This window comes from Schistocerca cancellata, chromosome 1 (assembly GCF_023864275.1).
Source record: "Schistocerca cancellata isolate TAMUIC-IGC-003103 chromosome 1, iqSchCanc2.1, whole genome shotgun sequence".
Taxonomy (NCBI): Eukaryota; Metazoa; Arthropoda; class Insecta; order Orthoptera; family Acrididae; genus Schistocerca; species Schistocerca cancellata.
In genome coordinates this window covers 16,322,746-16,348,828 of record NC_064626.1, presented here as the reverse complement: position 1 = coordinate 16,348,828, position 26,083 = coordinate 16,322,746, and the positions used below count along the sequence as shown (strand labels likewise).

Here is a 26,083-nt window from a genome sequence, read left to right as displayed (position 1 = left end):
CTGATGCTGTGTTCAACCACATTCTAGATGTGTTCGATTGGGTTCAGATCTGGTGGGTTGGTGGGACAGCACATCAATTAGAACTTGCCACTGTGTTCCTTGAACCACCCTATCATACTCCTGCCCTTGTAACAACGCTTATTACCTTGCTGAGAAATGCCACTGCTGTCAGGAAACATGATTGTCATGAAGGGGTGTACATGGTCTGCAACCAGTGTATGATACTCCTTTGCACAGACTCCACTGGACCCAAGGATGCACACATGAATGTTCCCCAAAGCAAAATGGAGCTGCTGACATCTTGTCTCCATCTCACAGTATGTGTGTCAAGCAGCTGTTCCCCTGGAAGATGATGAATTTGCACCCTTTCATGGGTATGATGAAGAAGGTATCTGGATTCATCAGACCATGCAATGCTCTGCCACTGTGCCATCTTCTAGTGCTTATGGTCACATGCTCATTTCAGTTGTATTTGCCGATGTTGCAGTGTTAACATTGGCACATACATGGATCGTTGGCTGCAGAGGTGCATCATTAGTAGTGTTCAGAAATGCTTGTACTCTGCACAGTGTTAAACTCTGATGTTAGTTCCGCCACAGTTTGCCAACTGTCCGATTTTATTAGTCTACCCAGCCTAGGTGCTGTTACAGCTTCCTTAACAAGCTGCAATCCTTTAACATTTCAAGGCAGTTGAACCTTGCAGTTTACAAGACAATTAAATAAATCCTGGTGTGAAGTAAGGATCTAAAACATGGACAATAACATAACAAGTCAGAAAGGCATTGGATTGCAAAGTACTGTGGAAAGTATACAGAGCAGTATATGATTATGGCGCTTGGAGAAGAGGACTAATCCAGAACTCTATGAACTCTATAAGAATCAACCAATCATCACAGATGAAAAGGCACAAAGGTTACAGTGACTGGGACATGAGTAGAGAATGGAAGAACAGTGAGTAGCAAAGAAGGTGCTATTTGCAAAGACAGTGGGGAGACCAAGATGGTGATGGCTGGATGATGTACAGACAGATCTGAGAAGATTAGGAATGTGGAACTGGAGAAGGTTTTGAAAATCAAGAGATGACTGGAGGAGACAGGTGATCAACAAGACCGGGGCTCTTCATAGGTTGTAATGCCAGGAAAGAAGAAATATGCAAAAGCAATGGTGGCTCATTTCTTCACAGACATTATGCAAACCAGCAATTATACTACGGGAATTAAAGCACTAGAATGTAATCGCTATACGGAAACCTGGCAAACCAGCTGAGAACCCTTAGAGCTACAGGCCAATAGCCCTACTATCTGTGACCTACAAACTGCTACAACAGCTTATCCATAATAGAATCAGTACAAGATTACTTGAAGCAAACCCAGAGGAACCAGCAGACTTCCAGCCAAAACGAAAGTACACAGGTCATGTTCTATCACTCACCACTTACATCGAGGCAGAATTTCAAAGAAAACTCAAAATCACAGCTACATTCATTGACATATCAGTGACCTATGATACAGTGTGGAGAGAAGGCATAATCCACAAGCTTGTTCATGTAATTCCTTGCAAACCAATAGCATGACAAATTGACAGTATGCTAAACGACTTACTGTTTTCACGACTATGGGATCTGAAACCAGCTCCCCAAGAAAATTAAAGAATGGTCTACCACATAGATCAGTCCTTGTTCTGCTTCTCTTCAGTTTGTACATTGCAAACATGTCAAAAACTAAATCTAGGAAATTTGGTTACACAATGAATGGGTACTTAGCTCAATTTAACAGAATGCGTGGACTGGGTAACAGAGTAATAATATTAGAAAAAATCCTAACAGAGGGCCCAGATGTAGTGGAAAAAAACTTTTGCAAATGGAGACTCCAACCAAATATAACTGAAAGAGATGTTTCTGTTTCCACCTAAATAATAAACTCTCTGCAAGAAAACTCAATATACAGTTTGAAAACACTGCACGTACAATAAGATAGCAAAATATCTGGGGGTAATGGCAGACAGAACTTCGTATCTTTCCAAGAGTTGCTAACAAAAGCAGCTGAAAAACTGAAAACAAGAAATGTCTATCCAAAAGCTATGTGGTACTACCTGAAGACTTTCGGCAACCGCCCTACAGTCTTCCACTTAGGACCTTGTTTTCACAACTGCTGAACATTGTGTCCCAACTGGTCTAGACAGCCACCAACAAAAACAGCAAGGGCTGCTGTGGAAGATCAGCTCAACCTTACCAATGTGTGGACTGGGTAACAAAATAATAATATGATATGCATCAGCCAAAACCCACTGGGATTTGACTTGACACACGGAACATGGTCATTGCTAAATCGAATTAGTCTCCAACATGGCAGATGTGTGTATTTTTTACACAAATGTGGTAACCACCAGCCCCATTTTTTGATTGTGGAGAACCACAGACCATCAGACACATCACAGAAGGATGTCCCTTAAGATCAGATGAAGGTGTACCCGAAGTCTTCCTGCTGGTGACAGATTACAGAAATGTCATAGATGTTTGTTTGTAAGATTTTATATTACATACTGTGTTCTATGTGCTTTGCCTTTTTTTCCCTTCCATCTTCTTCTTCTTAAAAGTACCAAAAGCCATTTAATAAATAAATAAACATACTATATGTTAAAATATGAGGGATATTCAATAATTAAAGAGACAAAGTGATGTAGAAATGAAACAGTTTGTAAGAAAAATGTTGTACTTTCATGACTTTAAGTTGCCATCACTGGGATGAGCTGAGAAAAACTGAAGGATAAAAACCGTTTTGTGAATAACTTCAGTTCTGCAAGTAATGATGGCGTATGTTTCCATATTAGTTGAACAATGTTCAGTGATCTATATTTTGCTTTGAACACAAGTTGCCATGACCAAAAGAATGCACAGATGTCACACTGAGGGTATTAGATTAGGAAATGAGACACTTAAAGTAGTAAAGGAGTTTTGCTATTTGGGGAGCAAAATAACTGATGATGGTCCAAGTAGAGAGGATATAAAATGTAGACTGGCAATGGCAAGGAAAGCGTTTATGAAGAAGAGAAATTTGTTAACATCGAGTATAGATTTAAGTGTCAGGAAGTGGTTTCTGAAAGTATTTGTATGGAGTGTAGCCATGTATGGAAGTGAAACATGGACGATAAATAGTTTGGACAAGAAGAGAATAGAAGCTTTCGAAATATGGTGCTACAGAAGAATGCTGAAGATTAGATGGGTAGATCACATAACTAATGAGGAAGTATTGAATAGGATTGGGGAGAAGAGAAGTTTGTGCCACAACTTGACTAGAAGAAGGGATCGGTTGGTAGAACATGTTCTGAGGCAGCAAGGGATCACCAATTTAGTATTGGAGGGCAGCGTGGAGGGTAAAAATCGTAGAGGGAGACCGAGAGATGAATACACTAAGCAGATTGAAAAGGATGTAGGTTGCGGTAGGTCAGGGCTTCACAACATACGTGCTCGCGGAGCAAGCTGTGAGCAGCAAGGCGCGAGCACGGAGCAGCGCAAGCACGCTACCCCCACTACCGGACCAGAGTGGAGAGTGGGGAAAGTCACGTGGGGCACACAACAGCTGCCGCCAGTCAATTTAAATCCGCGGCCACCTGCAGGGATATCACTCACGAATTATTACTGCGACAAATGAAACAAATAAAGGAGAATGTACACATGCCACATAATTTTATTAGCTTAGTGTATGCCTCTACAGTCGCATTAATTTGTGAACTGTTACACAATAAAAGGTGTCATTGAAGTGTGGGATTCTCGGTTATCTTGTACTTTTTGCCCTTTACAATTGCGTCTATGTTTGGAGTAATTGTTCTTGTGCATTTTAGGCGCAGCGTGCAGTTTAAATTTCGATCAGACAATGCGTTTCTCAGGCGCGTCTTGTTACATTTCATTGCAGAGAACAGTTGTTCACTAACATACGTGGAACTGAACATTGATATTACTGTAGCCGCCAGTTTGTGCAAACGAGGAAATCTATCCTGAGGGAAGTGTCTGTAGAATTCCAAAATGTTTTTCTTGTTCTGAAATTTGTCTGTATTCTCTGTCACACTGCAGGTCAATAATTTCTTGCTGCAGCTCAGGACGAATCTCTTAAATATTCACTGAATATGGAGAGAACAGATCAAAATCACTGTCTAGTGCTGTCAGATCTTGAAAGCGCTGATCAACTAAACTATGTGAATAACGTTCACAGTCTTTGTGAACATCTTGCATGGATGATAATTTAGGAAAATGAGCTAGGTTTCCTGTTTCCAGCTGACTCACCCAAAGTGTCAGTTTCATTTTAAAAGCTCGTATTCGATCTATGAAATGAGTAATTAGCAGATTTTTACCTTGTAGTAAAATGTTCAAAGCATTCAGATGGCTAGTTAAATCTGCTAAGAACGCGAGATCACATTCAAACGTGCGCACGCATTTCCCCTCCCTCCCCTCCCTCCCTACTCCGCGACCTTGCACCTGCTCGCGAGCACGTGCCTGAGCAGACGTGAGTACTCGCGCTCAAAACTGGCCAGTTGTTAAGCCCTGCGGTAGGTACTGGGAGATGATGAAGCTTGCACAGGATAGAGTAGCATGGAGAGCTGCATCAAACCAGTCTCAGGGCTGAAGACCACAACAACAACAACAACAACATAACTTAACTGTCACCCTCAGGTTTGACATCAGTGGAGCAATAATTTTGTCATCCACAATGCTGAACACTCCCACTCCTATGGCCTCTAATCTGCCTTTCCAATATACATTCCATGACTCACTAAATATCTCAGAGCTTTTTTCTTTGGGTTTTAGCCAGCTCTCGGTCCAAGAATAATTTGAGTGTGAGACATTTCCTGGAGGGCAGTAAATTTGGGAACTTTGTTACAAATACAGGGTGTTTCAAAATGTGTGTGTACTGATTTTAATGCTTTGTAGTGTTTATTACATTTAACTTATAAATAGTACATCAAATGAAAGAGCAACTCAAACAGTTTTTCTTACTAACGTTCAATGTGAGCACCATTCATCATACGTGGAGTCAAGAAGTGCATTCCCTTCAAATCTTGATCAGTGTGTCTAGAGTAATTGTTGCAACAATGCTGCTCCCAAAGTCAGGTGGATAAGCTAACAGCAACATGATCCTTTATGAAACCCCAAATGTCAAAAATGCCCATGGCTTCGTTATTATGTGCGAACGTGGAGGCCATGCAAATCACACTCTGCCATCCGGCCCCTTGCTCACCATCATGCAGTCGGGTGCAGCGTTGTTGTTTAACGACTCCCATACTGAGTTGTGCCAGTGAGGCGGCATACCATCTTGCTTCCAGTGAGGTTCTGTGGTTCAGCTTCTTCCAATAGAGAAAAGAGCAATAGTTCTAGCCCATAAAGTTAAGAAACACCAATCACAGTTGCTTCACTGAAAAAAAGGTTCATAAGCTTTCTGCCGGTATATGACTCAAAAAACATTCAGTTAGGTGAATCGTTGCGACTGTACCGTCTCGTGTGGATTTTCTGACCCCCAGATGTGCACATTATTTGTGTTCACATTCCCGACTAGGTGAAATGTCGATTTATCACTTAAGACAACAAGACATGGTCTAGAAAAGCAGCAATATTTCATTTGCAAAGTTGGCACGTAAACCATAGTCTGTAGGCTAAAGAGCTTGAAACAACTTCAAATGATAAGTATGTAGTTGTAAACGTCTCCTTTAAAGTCTCTACACAAATGTCACTTGAACTGTTAATTCAGGACTAGCATTCTGAACAGCATAGTGAACACTTTATTGTGGCCAAGATAGACACGAAGCCCATGCCTACTACAGTAGTACAAGTTTATATGTGAACTAGCTCTGCAGATGATGAAGAAATTGAAGAAATGTATGATGAAATAAAAGAAATTATTCAGATAGTGAAGGGAGACAAAAATTTAATAGTCATGGGTGACTGCAATTCGGTAGTAGGAAAAGGGAGAGAAGGAAATGTAGTAGGTGAATATGGGTTGGGGGAAAGAAATGAAAGAGGAAGCAGTCTGGTAGAATTTTGCACAGAGCGTAACTTAATCATAGCTAACACTTGGTTTAAGAATCATGGAAGAAGGTAGTATACATGAAAGAACCCTGGAGATACTAAAAGGTATCAGATAGATTATATAATGGTACGACAGAGATTTAGGAACCAGGTTTTAAATTGTAAGACATTTCCAGGGGCAGATGTGGACTCTGACCACAATCTATTGGTTATGAACTGTAGATTAAAACTGAAGAAATTGCAAAAAGGTGGGAATTTAAGGAGATGGGACCTGGATAAACTGACTAAACCAGAGGTTGTACAGAGTTTCAGGGAGAGCATAAGGGAACAATTGACAGGAATGGGGGAAAGAACTACAGTCAAAGAAGAATAGGTAGCTATGAGGGATGAAATAGTGAAGGCAGCAGAGGATCAAGTAGGTAAAAAAGACGAGGGCTAATAGAAATCCTTGGGGAACAGAAGAAATATTGAATTTAATTGATGAAAGGAGAAAATATAAAAATGCAGTAAATGAAGCAGGCAAAAAGGACTACAAATGTCTCAAAAATGAGATCGACAGGAAGTGCAAAGTCGCTAAACAGGGATGGCTAGAGGACAAATGTAAAGATGTAAAGGCTTATCTCACTAGGGGTAAGATAGAAACTGCCTACAGGAAAATTAAAGAGACCTTTGGAGAAAAGAGATCCACTTGCATGAATATCAAGAGCTCGGATGGAAACCCAGTTCTAAGCAAAGAAGGGAATGCAGAAAGGTGGAAGGAGTATATAGAGGGTCTATACAAGGGCGATGTACTTGAGGACAATATTATGGAAATGGAAGAGGATGTAGATGAAGACGAAATGGGAGATACGATAGTGTGTGAAGAGTTTGACAGAGCACTGAAAGACCTGTCGAAACAAGGGCCCGGGAGTAGACAACATTCCATTAGAACTACTGACAGTCTTGGGAGAGCCAGTCCTGACGAAACTCTACCATCTGGTGAGAAAGATGTATGAGACAGGCGAAATACCCTCAGAGTTCAAGAAGAATATAATAATTACGATCCCAAAGAAATCAGGTGCTGACAGATGTGAAAAGTACGTAACTATCAGTTTAATAAGTCACGGCTGCAAAATACTAACGTGAATTCTTTACAGACGAATGGAAAAACTGATAGTAGCCGACCTCGGGGAAGATCAGTTTGAATTCCGTAGAAATATTGGAACACATGAGGCAATACTGACCCTATGACTTATCTTTGAAGCCAGATTAAGGAAAGGCAAACCTACATTTCTAGCATTTGTAGACTTAGAGAAAGCTTTTGACAATGTTGCCTGGAGTACTCTCTTTCAAATTCTGAAGGTGGCAGGGGTAAAATACAGGGAGCGAAAAGCTATTTACAATTTGTACAGAAACCAGATGGCAGTTATAGGAGTCGAGGGGCAAGAAAGGGAAGCAGTGGTTGGGAAGGGAGTGAGACAGGGTTGTAGCCTCTCCCAGATGTTATTCAATCTGTATATTGAGCAAGCAGTGAAGGAAACAAAAGAAAAATTCAGAGTAGGTATTAAAATCCATGGAGAAAAAATAAAAACTTTGAGGTTCGCCGATGACATTGTAATTCTGTCAGAGACAGCAAAGGACTTGGAAGAGCAGTTGAACGGAATGGTTAGTGTCGTGAAAGGAGGATATAAGATGAACATCAACAAAATCAAAACGAGGATAATGGAATGTAGTCAAATTAAGTCAGGTGATGCTGAGGGAATTAGATTAGGAAATGAGACACTTAAAGTAGTAAAGGAGTTTTGCTATTTGGGGAGCAAAATAACTGATGATGGTTGAAGTAGAGAAGATATAAAATGTAGACTGGCAATGGCAAGGAAAGCGTTTCTGAAGAAGAAAAATTTGTTAACATCGAGTATAGATTTAAGTGTCAGGAAGTCGTTTCTGAAAGTATTTGTATGGAGCGTAGCCATGTATGGAAGTGAAACATGGACGATAACTAGTTTGGACAAGAAGAGAATAGAAGCTTTCGTAATGTGGTACTACAGAAGGATGCTGAAGATTAGATTGGTAGATCATCTAACTAATGAGGAGGTATTGAATAGGATTGGGGAGAAGAGAAGTTTGTGGCACTACTTGACTAGAAGAAGGGATCGGTTGGTAGGACATGTTCTGAGGCATCAAGGGATCACCAGTTTAGTATTGGAGGGCAGTGTGGAGGGTAAAAATCATAGAGGGAGACCAAGAGATGAATACACTAAACAGATTCAGAAGGATGTAGGCTGCAGTAGGTACTGGGAGATGAAGAAGCTTGCACAGGATAGAGTAGCATGGAGAGCTGCATCAAATCAGTCTCAGGACTAAAGACCACAACAACAAGATTCTGATCTGATTTCTTGAGGCTATGCATAAGAGACTCTCACTCGTTCAGCATGTTCTTTAGTTACTCCTGATCATTTCGTACTCTCCCTTTGCACACAGGTACAGAAACAAAACTGTTTGAGCTGCTCTTTTATTTGATCTGTTGTATACAATTGTAAGCTGAATGTAATAAATGTTACAAAGCTTTAAAACCCATGTATTCATTCTGAAATGCCCTGTACTTTGAGTTTACTGATAAAATTTTGGCAGTTGAAGTGTTTTTATTCTGAACGCCATCTGACTCCCATTAATGTATATTGACTGGCAAGTGTTCATAAGAGTTCCTCAAAATACGATCTAACCTGAAAAACCTTCACGTGCACTCCACAAGTGCTCTGCTACCGGAGTAGCTGCTTCCTTCATGTAGTGCACCTGTGACCTATCAAGGGGAGTCCTACAAATCCCCACACGATAATGCAGGTCTAGAAATCCGCAGTCAAGACCGTCACAGGCTTGATGAAGCCTTTGGTTGAGACCTTCCACTCGGCTCCAAACCAAAGGACCCCGATCAACTCTGGTAACAACGCTGCGAACTGTGAGCTCTGCTTGCACCTCACGTGTGTGGCTAGCAGTCTTCACCACCTCTGCCAGCCACCTGTATGGACTGATGATAGCCTCAGAACCCATGTTACAGGCATCGTTGGTGCAATGTGAGCCACAACATGCAGATAACTGCATCCTGCACAGCCACAGACAAGCTGCCTCCACATCTTGGATGAGGTCCCCTGGAAGACTCCTTCCTTCTACATCTACATTCATACCCCACATGTGCAAAATATATATTAACAGCAATCAGTTTCAGATGCCACAATTCTCTACATTTTCTCACTGGTACTTCATGAAAAGAACATTGTCTTCACTCCAGGGATTCCCATTTAAGTTCACAAAGCATCTCGATAATACTCATTTGTTTACTGAACCTGCAGGTAACAAATCCAGCAGCTAGCTACTGTATTGCGTCAGTGTCTTCCTCTAATCCAACATGGGGAGGGGGGAGATTCCAAACATTGGAGTAATATTCAAGAATGGGTCACACTAGTGTTCTCTTTATGAATGAGCTACACTTCTCCTAAATTCTTCCAATAAACTGATGTTGACCTTTCACCTCCCATGCTACTGCCCTTATGTGCTCATTCCATTTTGTATCACTTGGCTCTGTTGCATGGATATTTAATCAATGTGACTGTGTCAAGCAGTATACTACCAATACCGCAATCAAAAATTTGGGACTTTTTTCCCTAGTCATCTGCATTCATAGCAAGCTGCCATTCATCGCACCAACTTGAAAATTTGTCTGAGGCGCCTCGTATCCTCCCACAGTCACTCAATGTCAACACCTTCTCGTGCAACACAGCATTATCAGCAAACAGTCAGATTGCTGCTCCTCCTGTCCTTCAGATCATTTATGTATTTAGAGAATATGAGGAATCCTATCACACTTCCCCTGGGGCACTTAAGATGATACCTTGTCTCTGATGAACACTCACCATTGAGGACAATGTACTGGGTTCTACTACATAATAAGTCTTTTGAATGACTGACATATCTGGGAATCTAATCCATACACTTGGCCCTTCATTAACAGTCTGCAGTGGGGCACCATGTCAAACACTTTCCAGAAAAATAGAAATATAGGAATATGGAATCTGGGTGTTGGCCTTCATCCATGGTTTGCAGGACGTCATATGTGAAAAGAACAAGCTGAGAATCACTCGAACAGTGCTTTCTAAACCTGTGCTGATTTTTGGACAGAAGCTTTTCTGTCTCAAGGAAATTTACTGTATTCAAACTCAGAACTGCAGCTGTTGTTGTTGTGGTCTTCAGTCCTGAGACTGGTTTGATGCAGCTCTCCATGCTACTCTATCCTGTGCAAGCTTCTTCATCTCCCAGTATCTACTGCAACCTACATCCTTCTGAATCTGCTTAGTGTATTCATCTCTTGGTCTCCCTTTACGATTTTTACCCTCCACACTGCCCTCCAAAGCTAAATTTGTGATCCCTTGATGCCTCAAAACATGTCCTACCAACCGATCCCTTCTTCTAGTCAAGTTGTGCCACAAACTTCTCTTCTCCCCAATCCTATTCAATACCTCCTCATTAGTTACGTGATCTACCCACCTTATCTTCAGCATTCTTCTGTAGCACCACATTTCGAAAGCTTCTATTCTCTTCTTGTCCAAACTAGTTATCGTCCATGTTTCACTTCCATACATGGCTACACTCCATACAAATACTTTCAGAAACGACTTCCTGACACTGAAATCTATATTCGATGTTAACAAAGTCCTCTTCTTGAGAAACGCTTTCCTTGCCATTGCCAGTCTACATTTTATATCCTCTCTACTTCGACCATCATCGGTTATTTTACTCCCTAAATAGCAAAACTCCTTTACTACTTTAAGTGTCTCATTTCCTAATCTAATTCCCTCAGCATCACCCGACTTAATTTGACTACATTCCATTATCCTCGTTTTGCTTTTGTTGATGTTCATCTTATATCCTCCTTTCAAGACACTGTCCATTCCGTTCAACTGCTCTTCCAAATCCTTTGCTGTCTCTGACAGAATTACAATGTCATCGGCGAACCTCAAAGTTTTTACTTCTTCTCCATGAATTTTAATACCTATTCCGAATTTTTCTTTTGTTTCCTTTACTGCTTGCTCAATATACAGATTGAATAACATCGGGGAGAGGCTACAACCCTGTCTTACTCCTTTCCCAACCACTGCTTCCCTTTCATGCCCCTCGACTCTTATAACTGCCATCTGGTTTCTGTACAAACTGTAAATAGCCTTTCGCTCCCTGTATTTTACCCCTGCCACATTCAGAATTTGAAAGAGAGTATTCCAGTTAACATTGTCAAAAGCTTTCTCTAAGTCTACAAATGCTAGAAATGTAGGTTTGCCTTTTCTTAATCTTTCTTCTAAGATAAGTCGTAAGGTCAGTATTGCCTCACGTGTTCCAACATTTCTACGGAATCCAAACTGATCTTCCCCGAGGTCGGCTTCTACCAGTTTTTCCATTCGTCTGTAAAGAATTTGCGTTAGTATTTTGCAGCTGTGACTTATTAAACTGATAGTTCGGTAATTTTCACATCTGTCAACACCTGCTTTCTTTGGGATTGGAATTATTATATTCTTCTTGAAGTCTGAGGGTATTTCGCCTGTCTCATACATCGTGCTCACCAGATGGTAGAGTTTTTTTTCATGACTGGCTCTCCCGAGGCCATCAGTAGTTCAAATGGAATGTTGTCTACTCCCGGGGCCTTGTTTCGACTCAGGTCTTTCAGTGCTCTGTGAAACTCTTCACGCAGTATCTTATCTCCCATTTCGTCTTCATCTACATCCTCTTCCATTTCCATAATATTGTCCTCAAGTACATCGCCCTTGTATAAACCCTCTATATACTCCTTCCACCTTTCTGCCTTCCCTTCTTTGCTTAGAACTGGGTTGCCATCTGAGCTCTTGATATTCATACATGTGGTTCTCTTCTCTCCAAAGGTCTCTTTAATTTTCCTGTAGGCAGTATCTATCTTACCCCTAGTGAGACAAGCCTCTACATCCTTACATTTGTCCTCTAGCCATCCCTGCTTAGCCATTTTGCACTTCCTGTCGATATCATTTTTGAGACGTTTGTATTCCTTTTTGCCTGCTTCATTTACTGCATTTTTATATTTTCTCCTTTCATCAATTAAGTTCAATATTTCTTCTGTTACCCAAGGATTTCTATTAGCCCTCGTCTTTTTACCTACTTGATCCTCTGCTGCCTTCACTACTTCATCCCTCAGAGCTACCCATTCTTCTTCTACTGTATTTCTTTCCCCCATTCCTGTCAATTGTTCCCTTATGCTCTCCCTGAAACTCTCTACAACCTCTGGTTCTTTCAGTTTATCCAGGTCCCATCTCCTTAAATTCCCACCTTTTTGCAGTTTCTTCAGTTTCAATCTGCAGTTCATAACCAATAGATTGTGGTCAGAATCCACATCTGCCCCAGGAAATGTCTTACAATTTAAAACCTGGTTCCTAAATCTCTGTCTTACCATTATATAATCTATCTGATACCTTTTAGTATCTCCAGGATTCTTCCAGGTATACAACCTTCTTTTATGATTCTTGAACCAAGTGTTGGCTATGATTAAGTTATGCTCTGCACAAAATTCTACAAGGCGGCTTCCTCTTTCATTACTTCCCCCCAATCCATATTCACCTACTATGTTTCCTTCTCTCCCTTTTCCTACTGACGAATTCCAGTCACCCATGACTATTAAATTTTCTTCTCCCTTCACTACCTGAATAATTTCTTTTATCTCGTCATACATTTCATCTATTTCTTCGTCATCTGCAGAGGTAGTTGGCATATAAACTTGTACTACTGTAGTAGGCATGGGCTTTGTGTCTATCTTGGCCACAATAATGCGTTCACTATGCTGTTTGTAGTAGCTAACCCGCACTCCTATTTTTTTATTCATTATTAAACCTACTCCTGCATTACCCCTATTTGATTTTGTATTTATAACCCTGTAATCACCTGACCAAAACTCTTGTTCCTCCTGCCACCGAACTTCACTAATTCCCACTATATCTAACTTTAACCTATCCATTTCCCTTTTTAAATTTTCTAACCTACCTGCCCGATTAAGGGATCTGACATTCCACGCTCCGATCCGTAGAACGCCAGTTTTCTTTCTCCTGATAATGACGTCCTCCTGAGTAGTCCCCGCCCAGAGATCCGAATGGGGGACTATTTTACCTCCGGAATATTTTACCCAAGAGGACGCCATCATCATTTAATCATACAGTAGAGCTGCATGTCCTCGGGAAAAATTGCGGCTGTAGTTTCCCCTTGCTTTCAGCCGTTCGCAGTACCAGCACAGCAAGGCCGTTTTGGTTAATGTTACAAGGCCAGATCAGTCAATCATCCAGACTGTTGCCCCTGCAACTACTGAAAAGGCTGCTTGCCCCTCTTCAGGAACCACATGTTTGTCTGGCCTCTCAACAGATACCCCTCCGTTGTGGTTGCACCTACGGTACGGCCATCTGTATCGCTGAGGCACGCAAGCCTCCCCACCAACGGCAAGGTCCATGGTTCATGGGGGGGGGAACTGCAGCTAACCGATGTTAAGGATATTGTTGTGTAATTTTGCAGGTCCATTCTTTCATCCTTTATATATACAGGAGTCAGCTGTGGTTTTTTCCAGTCAGTTGCAACTTCTCACTGGACAAAAAATTTACGATAAATGCCAGCTAATTAAGGAACCAGTGCCATAGAGTACTCTCTAAAACAGAACTGTCCTGGTGGCTTATTTATTTTTAATGCTTTCAGGTGCTTCTCTATGCCAGCAATGCCTGTTACTGTGTTCTCCATGGGGATGGTAAAATTGCTGTATATTTATACAATCCTTCCGCATTAATGAGTTCTTAAATGCAAAATTTAAAACTTAAGCTTTCCTTTTGATGTCTTGTATTGCCACACCAAACTGGTCAGTGAGTGATTCCATAGAAGCCTTCACAATTTTACATAGGGCCAGAATTTGCTCAGGTTCTCAGGAAGATCCTTCACTAAGATAATGGTGGAAGTTTTTGTGTGCTTTGTGTACCAATCTTTTTACAGATGCTCAAATTTTACTAACTTTTCCTTTGATCATTTGCAAGTTCTTTTTGAACCTAGAATGCTACAATCTCTGCTTCCTCTCCATTTTGTGAATTTTGTTGGTAAAGCAAGGTCGGTCTTTTCTGTGTGCAATCCACTTGGTGCTGTTGGCATTCACTTCTCCAGAACACAATTTACAATCAGTTTGTACTTTGCCCATATTTCGTCTACATCTGTCATAATGGGAAAAAATTATGTCCATTCATTATGTAAGTGGGCTGCTTATCTGCTCTTTATAGTAGAAGTATTCTCCTATCCTTCTTGATGGATTTATTAACTTTATCAACCAGTGTCACTGTAATAACATCATAATCCGTAATGGCCATCTCTACACTGACACTGTAAATAAGTTCAAGCCCGTTTGTAGCTACAAGGTCTGAAATGTTTCCATTGGTTTGGAAAATATATTCAACACTACTTCACAAAACTGTCTGTCCGTACCATCTGCAAAGAATCTGTGTATGTCCCTATCTATACTTGGTAGGTTAAACTTGCCTCCATGTAACATTACATGCTCTGGGTATTTCCACAATACTGGTTATTAGACCACGGATTTTTAGGTCGTAAAAAAGTGTGTTTTAGGCATCTAAAATAGGCTCCTTCAGTAGTTCATTTAGGCTATATAAAACCTAAAATAGGCTCTAATAAAAATGATGCAGAGAAAATAAAAATAAATTAAAATACACAGTGTTGACAGTATGAACATCTTATTAGTCATTAAAACAAGGAGAATGAATATTTACACAGTTACAGAGCACAGCAATCTACAACTTTGATGGTGAACATAGCTGCAAATATTTTTGAGTTCCTGCAAAAAAATGTTTCAAATGGCTCTGCGGTCATCAGTCCCCGAGAACTTAGAATTACTTAAACCTAACTAACCTAAGGACATCACACACATCCATGCCCGAGGCAGAATTCGAACCTGCGACGATAGCGGTCGCGCGGTTCCAGACTGTAGCGCCTAGAACCGCTCGGTCACTCCGACCGGCAGTTCCTGCAAGATAAAGATCTCCCTAAAAAATATGTGGCAATTGTTTAATTAATACATTCGTAGTTTCACATATTCTGACCATAGTTGGCTTCACAATAAGTAACCAAAATCTTTTCTAGGTTTTCTAGTGAAAAACTGTGGCACTTGCCTGTCAGAATCAATTTATACACTCAGAAAGAACATTCTACATCAACAGATGTGACAGGGGCGTACTTCATTTTCGGCACATGTTGGACAGGAATGCTGCAGTCAGGAGTGCTGGATTTTCCACTAAGTATGCCGGCAGCTGCACACAACTCCTTCAGGCCAGTGTTCTTCTGCAAAACCGTTTGCATTTTTGCCCGTACTTTTTCCCCTACTTCACCTGGCGCTTCATTGGTTTTCATTTTGACTTCTTCAATCAAAGAAATATTGTCTTAGATAGGTCTCCCTGAGCCTTCTAATTGTGAAATTATTCTTGCCATAAATGTGTAGTGGGCCCTAATGCAAGATAAGTCCCGTTTTAAAGAAGAATCTTTGAGTAACTCCATTGCTGCAGTTACAGATGCAGCATCCTCCGGTATATTTTCAACCACCTTCTGGACAGCTGAGAGATGCGTACTATAGTATTCTGCTGCTATCAGCCACGTGCCCCAGCGGTTGACAACAGGCTCTGGCGGCAATGGGACATCTGGAAGCTGTTCTTTTAATGCCTGTATTCTTGATGGTGCCTTAACAAAAATTTTCTTCACCATAGATATTACTTTATTTACTTTAGGAAATTGTAGCCTTACTTGCTCTGCTATGTGGTTGATCCCATGCACTACACAAGTTACGTGCAGCATAAATGGGTAGAATACTTTTAATATTTGAAACGCTGTTATCATATATGCAGCAGCATCAGTGACGTCCAGAAGCACCTTATTGTCATCCACTCCGTTTGGGTATAGCACCTTAAGTCCATTGTTCACAAATTATGCTATTATTTGTTGGTTAGTTTTTGCAAGCTGTTTTGAGTAAATAAAATGAGCCCTGGATGGATCATCTGGATCTAGCTTGCCAATAATCAGGTTTGCAATGTAACGGCCAAGACTGTCAGTAGTTTCACCTACAGAAATCCATATACAAGATTCTCCAACATCTTCTCGGATTCTGTGCAATGCAGCATTGTAAGCTGAATCCACATAATTCTTACGTAAAGTTGACTCTGCAGGAATAGACTGATGGCAGTACTTCTCAAGAAAACCTCTGAAAATAGGGTTTTTTAGTTTCCAAAAGGGGATGTTTGCTGCCACAAGTGCATGACACAAATCACTGCAGAACTTGTTTTTCTTTTCGGAGGATTCAGCAGATTTATTGGTTAAAATAGTTTGCTTCAATTTTGACTTTCGTTCAACATTAGGTTTATGTGCAATTCCATCTGCATGCTGAGTTAAGTGAGATTTATTAACACTCGAAACCTAATACGAGAGAAAAGGGAAATGCAGTTTAGGATTGAATATAAAGAGTATTTCATATTACTAAAGGATAGCGATAAAGAAGAATCCTAAGTGACAGGAAAATAAGAAGTCTAAGAAAAACATCAACTAACCTCCGTGTTGCATGCTTGGCAGAAAATAATTTTCCCATCTGTTGTATAATGCAGAAAATCTTGCAGCCACTGCCTTATATGAGTAGACTTTGAACTAGCTGTATTCGGCATGGCGTAGTATTCTCACACAGAAACTAGAATTTATTTTGCACTTAGAACGTTAGTAATACTTAACATGTCGGTCTCTACACAATGTACTAATTTGGTTTCGCTGGGAAAAAGTGAACGATGACCTGTTTTTTTTACTGCGGTGCATGGGAGCGGTAGAGGAAGTACCGTACTCGTTGCTGGACATATGGCACCTGACAGATGGCCGTCCCTTCTGAACAAGCGAATGGAATCTACCGGTGCTTCAGATGAAAACATCTCACTATTGGAAAATTATTTTTTGAACCGGAAAATTCATGTATAATACCTTTCACGAAACAGAGTAGTTTGATAGGACTGCCTGTAGACAGCAGCGAGAAAATGAGTGAAGGGCAGTAATTTAGCTATAGAGGGCGTCTACGATTAACATTGTGATTTTTTAATCCGTGCTCAGCTTAAGGCCTATGAAACCGTTTCTTTGCGAAAATACACAGCTGGCCAGAATCCTACGAACGAAATATTTTCAAATATAACCTTTAGGACTCCTACATTCAATTATAATGTGTAACTCAAATCTTTGACTGGTTCCCATTCGCTCACCGAAGTTAAGCACTGTCGCGCTCGGCGCGAACTTGGATGGATGACCATTCAACCGTGCCGAGTGCTGTTGGTAGTAAGGCAAGCAAAGGAATTGTAAACAGTCTCTAACGACCTTCGCCTTTGACGAGACGTAAAGCCCTAAGTTTACTTCCTTTTTCTAATCTTTGAAAACACAAGAACTCTATGTCAGATTAACTAAATAGGTACTTTTTAGGATTTTGATGCCGAAATAGGCAAAATGGGGCGTCAACGTCGAAATACGCAATTATAGGTCCTGTAGAACTAACGGTATTCAGTTTAGTTAGTCATGAAACGCATAAGTACCAACTTATATGCAAATTGGAGCTTAGGAAAAAAAATAGGTTTTAACCTAAAGATCCGTGATCTACTTTTTACATATGAATAATAAAACACCTATAAAGAGTATTTGGTATTAACAGGGATAGCGATATAAAAAAATAAAAAAAAGACCAAAATGTTAGGCAAATACGAAGCATGAGCGCATATCAACTAGCCACCTTGCTGCATGCTGGGCAGAAAATATTTTTTTCCATCTGTGGAAAAACTTGGAGCCACTGTCTTATATGATGAAATAGGCACTTTTTAGGATATTAAAGCCGAAATAGGCACTAACGTCGAAATAGGCTTTTTTAGGTCCTATAAAATTAAAGCTGCTAAGTTTAAATAGTCATGAAACAAATAAGTACAAATTTTTATGCAAATAGGAACTCAGGAACAAAATAGGTTTTTACCTAAAATCCGTGGTCTACTGATTACATACTTTCTTTGAATAATTCTAAAATTGTATGATGGAATCAGGTGACTGATAAAAACATCTGATAATTAACTTGAGTTCATCTAGGCCAACTACTCACATTGAGATAACTTCCGAATACAAGACTCTGTAGTAGGGGTTGTAACACATGTACCATATTGGACAGCACAGTGGATCAAGGTCCTTTCTTAAGTTGCCCATGTGGCAAGCATTTGTAACAAAAAAAAGGTAACAGGGTCTCTTTTTTTTATGTAAACAACTTTCATATCAACGGAACTCCCTGACTTTGTTTTGTTTCACATAGAAGACAAAACTGATGTTCTGCTCCACACACTTTCCTATTCAGACTGTTGTCTGAGCGTTACCCATTATAAGCCGTAGAAATCCACAATTAAAATTTTATCAGTTCTTGTTTTCACATATAGTTGCTACTTGACGCTTTTCTTGATAAAGTTTGCATCTTTGAAATCTTTTTCTGTGCTCGGTAATTGTGCAAATTTTTCTTTCCAACAAGTTTTGGTTTTGGATTACCGCAAATTTACACATAACATATCACTATATGTTTGGTGTATGCTTTTGAGTACAAAATTACATAACACTCATATTAACGTACCACAAAAAATCATGAACAACTACTTTGTGCTACATAAGAAGGATAGACATCCAGTAAGAGGGTAAAAGTTTAGGTAATCAAACACGTCATGCCTGAACAAACTACATTTGCTTTTAATGTCAGCAAAGATGTGAACATGAAAGAGCATAAGAAAGTGTTATAGATGGCTGACAGGTTCTTGAAAAGTGCAAAATGATATGTAACAATAATTGTTAATGAAAAGTAAGAGAAGAAAATGTAAGTATTTTTCAGTTAACCACTTTTTCCCGAATAGGGGAATGGTAGGTTAGAACGGTACCTAGACACTAAAGTATTAAATGGTAATAAGTTGCCTCGTATTCATATGATGTGAAAAAAGATAAATACCCTCTACTTACATGTGACTGATATAACTTTTCTGGGGGGGGGGGGGGGGGGGGGTGCCTCTAACGGAAAAATAATTCTAGGTCAGTTAGAGAAATCTACAGAGGACAAAAGTTATGTGGTTTTATTTTAATAGATTCTGAAGGCTTATGGGGAAAACAGGGTGAGGAAGAGGTAGAGTAAATAAGAGTACATACTGGATTAATATACAGGGTGCGTCAAAAAAATGTATACACACTTTGAAGCGTCACAGAAAATTTATTTCCTGTTCTACAATGTTAAATTTCTGGAAACAGAAAGCTTAAAGTCCAATTGGAAAAATAAATGTACTTTGCAATTGTGATTAATGTTCAAACTGGTGGCCTTCAGCTTCAATACATTTCTGAGTGCGAGTCACCACTGATTCTGTACATCATACCAAAGTGTCCAATGAGATTTCTGCGCACACCGCCTGACTCTCATTTCAAAGTGTGTCCAGGTTACGTGGTTTACATTTGTATACCTCATCTTTTACTGTGCCCCATAAGAAGAAATCGAGTGGCGTGAGATCTGGAGAGCGTGCAGGAAACTCGATTGGTCCCCTGCGTCCTATCTACTGGCCTGGCACATTGTGATCCAGATATGCTCGTACGTCCCTATGATAGTGCGGCGGGGCGCCATCTTGTTGAAAATAAAACTCATCATTACTATATAATGCACGAATGGCAGGGAATATGGAGTCAGCAAGCATTGTTAGGTACATTTTTCCAGTAAGAGTACCTTCAAAGTGGAAAGGCCCAATGAATCCCCTTGCAGACAAACCACACCACACATTTACACCAGGCAAATTCACTGCCTTTTCAACTGTAATGTGAGGATTATCTTCAGCCCAGTACACACAATTGTGCCTATTGACAGTTCCATTGAGTTTGAATTGGGCTTCATCTGACCAAATTATGCTACCCATAAATCCTGGTTCACGTCTCACCATCTCCTGAACCCATTCACAAAATTCTAACCTTCCATCTGGATCGTCAACACTTAGCTGTTGCACTAGCCTTGGAATGTACACACGAAACTTGCCTCTCTTCAGAATGCGTAGCACACTACTAGCACTTACATTACTCTCACATGCCCGTTGCCTTGAAGATTTTTGAGGCGAACGCTGAAACAGTTCCAAGACCGCAGTTGTGGACTCATCAGTTGTAGCTGTGCGAGGTCACCCTGATTGACCTTTATGCAAATCACACACTGTTCCACGAATTTCGAATTTGTCTCATAGACGTGTAATTGTTAACCTTGAAGGCAGTTCTGTACCATACTCACTTCTCCTCTGTCTTCGAACCGCAGCTACATTCTCAAACTTCCAGTACCACTTACTTATCTGCTTCCGTGCTTCAAAGCTCAAATCCACATCCGCCATGTTGCAGTTACTTCCTTGCCACTGCTGCCACCTGTTGAAGAAACATAACATTACTTTCTCACAGATATTTGACCTTGTAGAACGGGAAATAAATTGTCTATGGCAGTTCAAAGTCTGTATACAATTTTTTGACGCATCCTGTACATGAGTGATGATATCTGCAGTATCAGAAAGACAGGATCAGATCAAAGAAAGATGAGGAGGAATAGAGAAAGGTAGATGAATAGGTCAGCATGGGATGTCACTTTCATTTTAAAGATAGTTTCCCATCTGTGTCATCCTTTTGACATTTCAGGAGAAGTCATAATGAGCTGAGAGTATAACATGTTTCATGCACTTCAATAAACTGCCTGCTTCTTAGCTGCCTCAAAAGAAATATCTTTGGTACACTATTATGGTACATTTAGTTATAGTTTTGTATTTTCCTAAGCTGTCTTACTAAACAGATTAAGTTCATCAACTTCTTAGAATGATATTATTAATTCCTCTCTAAAAACTGAAACTTGTCTCAATGACTGAACTAGTTAGCAGAGATGAGGCAATAGGAAAATTAGACAAGAATGAAGGAAAAATCATAAGAAATCCTTATCAGAATGGTGGTGTAGAGCTTAATCCAGTCAAAGGATAGGGCCAGTATTTTAACCATTATGAAATCCAGCATTTGTCCACAGAAGTGTGAGTGAATAAAATCTTCTTGGTTATCAATCTGTCTCAAACTCAGTTAAAACTGAACACTTGGCAGCGGCCACGAGCAATGTCTTCAGAAGTGAAACTGCTGGTATTGGTATGGTGTTTTATGTATGTGAGTGCCCAATCAGAATCCGTAGCAGATCCAGCTCCTCATGGCATTATGTGACTTTCAGAGTATGATGCATCAGCGCTACCTTCAGAATTGATAATTCACACCTTCCTTTCCTCCACGTGCAAGCACAAACATGATTCTTTGTTGCCAGCTGGTATCTAAAGACCACCCAAAGTGTGAACACATGTCTGTTGAAACTATAGCACTGTAATAGAATCTCGACTCCCTCTCTTATAATTTAATGACACACTGTTCCACGAATTTCGAATTTGTCTCATAGACGTGTAATTGTTAACCTTGAAGGCAGTTCTGTACCATACTCACTTCTCCTCTGTCACATCAGACAAGGTTCTCATCTTTTCAAACTATATTTTGTGTTCATCTTGCATACTAAATTCCACAGATTCCTGTGTTTCATGTGGTGTGTATATTCATCACATACAAGGGACAGCCAATTGAAAAGTGACCCCCCCCCCCCCCCCCCCATAATGCGACCACTGAGTGGTTCCATTCAAAAGTAATCACTATATGCATGACGCATGACATGTACCTACTGGGGGACGAGGTGCCCATTTCCTGTTCTGTAGAATGCAGTCAATCACTGACAAATCCACACCTGCACCCCCTCTTGCACTTCCTCATCTGACAAACCATGCATATCATTATCCAGGCCATGAAATATGCGATAATCATACAGTGACATATCCTACATCTCCCCACTAGAGAAATCCAAAGCTGTTCACGCAAGTCCCATTAAGGTCATGATGACCTACTTCTTTGACTGTGTGGACTCTCTGTTCAACGACTTCACCATGTGTGGAACAACAATCAGTGTCCAGCACTTGGAACAACAATCATTGTGCAGCACTATGAAGACACTTTGCAGAAACTGTGATGCTCCATAAAGTCAAAATGTCCAGAAATGTTGTTGGACAGAATCATCCTGTTGCACAATAAGTCTTTCCCTCACACTGGCAGTTGGACAAAGGCTACACTTCAGTAATTTGGTTGGGGAACACTACATCATCTTTCACCATGTGATTTTCACATCTTTGCCAACTGGGAATAAGATGTGTGGACGTCAGTTTAATTTGGATGAGGAAGTGCAACAGTGGCTGCAGTTGTGAATCCATCATAGGCTGACCGCATTCCACGAAATAGGAATTGATTGTCTTGTCTCCCAGTAGGATAAATGTCTTAATTTGTGTGGTGACTACTTTTGAATGGAACCATTCCATAGTCCTGACAGTGGATGTGTGTTTTTTTATATTTTTTTTATTTTTTATTTTTAAGTCATTGTCTTGCCATATTGGCGAAATACTGTCTCTCTTCCATTGAAGTTAGAAGTATCATTTGGCATTTATATCTGAAAGTGTCCACAGTGTTGTTCTTGTTACGACTATTTGCCTTAAATATGTGTTTTAAGTGCTTTGCCATGAGAGATATAATTTTAGTCCTTTGTTTTAATATGTTCAAGACAACTTTTTTTTTAAAGCAGGATTATGAAAATTATTTGGGTTCTGTTAGTGATTGGTGTGGACTGGCAAATCAGATATGTTGTACATTGCTTGTCTACATTGTGACTTCAACTTACCTGTGGAAATTTATGGACTATACTACTTTGCCTACAGAGTTGGACACTGTATTAATCTTGAAAGTAAGTTGTTTTACCTCTGAAGACGACTTTAGTGAGAGGTGTCAAAAGCTCGAAAATTTTATACAATGCGATATTACTTGAAAATGAGAGGATCTTATTAAGCCTAACATTAATCATCTAGGGTAAATTGTCTTTATGAGGATGAATAAGATTTCAGTAAAGAAAGATCCCTTTTCTGCAGTGTTTGTGTAATAACTGTGATTAACACATTTCTTTTGTTTAAACATTGACAGTTCTCTTGTGATAAATTGTTTCAACAAACATATGCGGATGCTGTCAGAACTGATCTTGTGTTACTTCTTTTTCAGTGCCATATACCTACATGTTGATGAAGCTGTACAAAACATATAAAAGGCTACAATATATTTATGACTGCAGACAGCTTTCATAACTATAATATAAAGAAATTATAAGGGCAATTAAGAAGTCATATCAGCTACTATTACAGATATATATGTACACATTTGTATATTGCTGATAAAGTGTCACATATTTATTTAAAATCTTTGGTCAAAAGCATGTTAACAATAAAACATCAGCAACTAGTTATTAAATTTCACACCATTGATGCGTGTTGAAAGTATTGTTCACAGGCCTCTGCTGATAAATTTTGGTAATTATAGTTAAGCTCCATCTTCATAAAAACATGACACAGTCTTAGGGTAAGTTGTGAGGACTCCAATGAATATATAGAGTATTTGGCTCTTACAGGGTATATACTGACAAACTTCATGGGGTTTCAGAGGGCATCTTGAAGAACGAACTGATGACAGGAATCCATGCTCATTAAGAAACTACCGGGTGTTGAAGCTACAGGTGAAAACACTACCAGTAGGCTACCCTCTCAGTAGCAAACGTAAATTGTAACACTGAAGTCACTGCGTCTAGTGTCCTGCACAGTGTCACTGTGGCGGCAGGTGTTGCTGTATTAGACACTGCCTGACATTCTGAATACTATCAGGTTCATCACAAGGAGCCTTGCTTGCAGTCCATTAGTGTTAAACTGTTTTCTGGTAAAGCATAGTGGCACTCTGTAGCACCATTGGATGATATTTCCAGATATATGTTTCTATTCACAATTTCTTGCAGAATGCCTCGAAGTTTGTTGGTATATTTTTTGTTATCCTCTGTATAGGAATTTGTTTAACACTACAACACATTCCATTTAGATGATCGCCTTTATCGTGTTGCAGTCTCACAGGAATGTGCTGCAATCATCAATGCAACACAGTGCAATTTTGCAGAAGTTATTTAAGAGCTACATCAAGAATGTGCAACAGCTGAATTTTTTTTAATACTAGAAAGTCAATGTACACTCTTAATATAAATGCTTGTTACAGTTTTCTCCTATGTAACATTATTGACATGTTAGCTCTACATGAATTAAGTCCAAACAAACAAAGAATTATTTAAACAAGGTGTAAATTTCATTCATTGTTTAAATAATGAACAAAGTACATTCCAAAGTATATAAGTAAATCTATGACTGTAGCGAAATATGACAAAACAGATTAAATAAGGAATCAGTGAACAATGGCTCTCAATAGAACTTGGAATTAACTGCAATTCTTGTGTTTCTTGTAACCTGCTGTGAAGATATTGAAATTGATTTGTAGAGAAAAATTAGATAAAAGTGCCTTATGACAATGATTCAAAAAGTGTTGATGTTGCCCATTATCAACTAGTGATATACATAGCAAAAAATGATAAAATTATAAAAAGCTTTAAAATTTACTTGTTAGCTTTATTGTTTTTTTACATGGCTGGTGTTCAAGGAACTACTAAGTAATCTCAGAGCACATTAATCTGAAAAAATGTGTATACTACCAGATTCAATTGTTTTGTGTTTTGACTGTTATCCATTATAAAGACAAGCGTTAAAGATACAAAGCCGTAATGAGTATTTAAAACCTGTTATGCCACGTAGAAAACTAGCATACAAGAAGAGAAACTGAATAAAAACACAGGAATATTTGCTATCTATTAATAATGAACAGAAAAACAGATCTAAAATCTTGATGGTACCCTCTGCACTCAGGTTTTCTGTAACATTTTTGACTAGATTATGCTTACATAACAACTTATCTCCTTTTTGTTTCAGTGTTTGCACCTGTGTACTCTTCATTATTCACTCTTTTCAGATCCCTGCTCTTAAATGTCTATCATTGGTGGACCCTATCAGCACCATGTTAAGAAGATCTATAAAACTATATGGGGTGCCCCAGAAATGTTGTGACAAACTTCGAGCTTTAGAGGGTGTCTCGAATAACAGATCGAGGACAAGAACCCGTATCCAGAAGCATCATTCAATGCCGCTACAGAGCATGGAAGTTACAGGCACTGTTGTCTGCCACTAGTCCATCCCTTCAGCAGAAAATGTGACTTTGTACACTTTTTATGCAGACCAGCTCACAATGTTGAATGTTATTCAGTTATCATAACTGACTGCCAGTGGGGAAGATGGAGCTAGATGCTGTGTAGAAAGGCTTTGTCTCCCATGAATGCGATGCTCTCTTGCCTCATTGAATGACGGTTCACAACAGGTTTCCATGCACAGTGTGTATTTTTTCCTGGAACCTCCTAAAATATTCAATGTTTCTTGGTGTGGTGTGCATACTGTAAGACTTTCGGTACACACACCATCAGATTATTTGACTTGTCGCTCTAACGAAGTAGGTGAGTGTCAGCAATATGTCTCGTGGTCTTATCGTGGCGTGTTGATCTTCTGCCGTTAGGTCAGACGATAGAAATGCCACTTGCACGCTTAGAGTAGCAGATTGACGGTGACCAACTTTAAACAGAACTTGATTAATTTTCACACACATTTATTAAAATAATAACAAGTATAAACATTACTTTACTTGATTCTGGATGATATTTACAATTGACAATCTGAAGTTCCTTTGGTCTTGGTACGTTATTCTTATTCTCACATATCTCTGATACTTGACAAAGTGTCTATACATTTATCTTCATGGCTATGTACAGGAATATGATAATCTTCTTAGGTGCAGACTGAAACTTGACTATAGATTGGTACAGACTGGCGCAGACAGATGCAGACTGGTGCAGACTGACTAATCGGAGGTCTTTGCACTCGTTATAATACCTCGCGCGTTCAGGTATCACTGCGCGAGTGTGATCCGCGAGGAGAA

The 26,083-nt window shown here is 39.7% G+C and overlaps 1 protein-coding gene across 3 annotated transcripts in view; it reads left to right on the top strand.

Moving 5' to 3' along the window:
* Positions 1-23,633, top strand: part of LOC126164481 (uncharacterized) — a 178,168-nt gene extending 154,535 nt beyond the window's left edge. For all 3 annotated transcript variants that reach the window (XM_049920245.1, XM_049920243.1, XM_049920244.1), the window contains one exon: positions 23,237-23,633. In XM_049920245.1, the coding sequence (XP_049776202.1) occupies positions 23,237-23,319 (83 nt within the window). In that variant the 3' untranslated portion in view covers positions 23,320-23,633. The remainder of the gene's footprint in view (positions 1-23,236) is intronic.
* Positions 23,634-26,083: the final 2,450 nt, after the last annotated feature.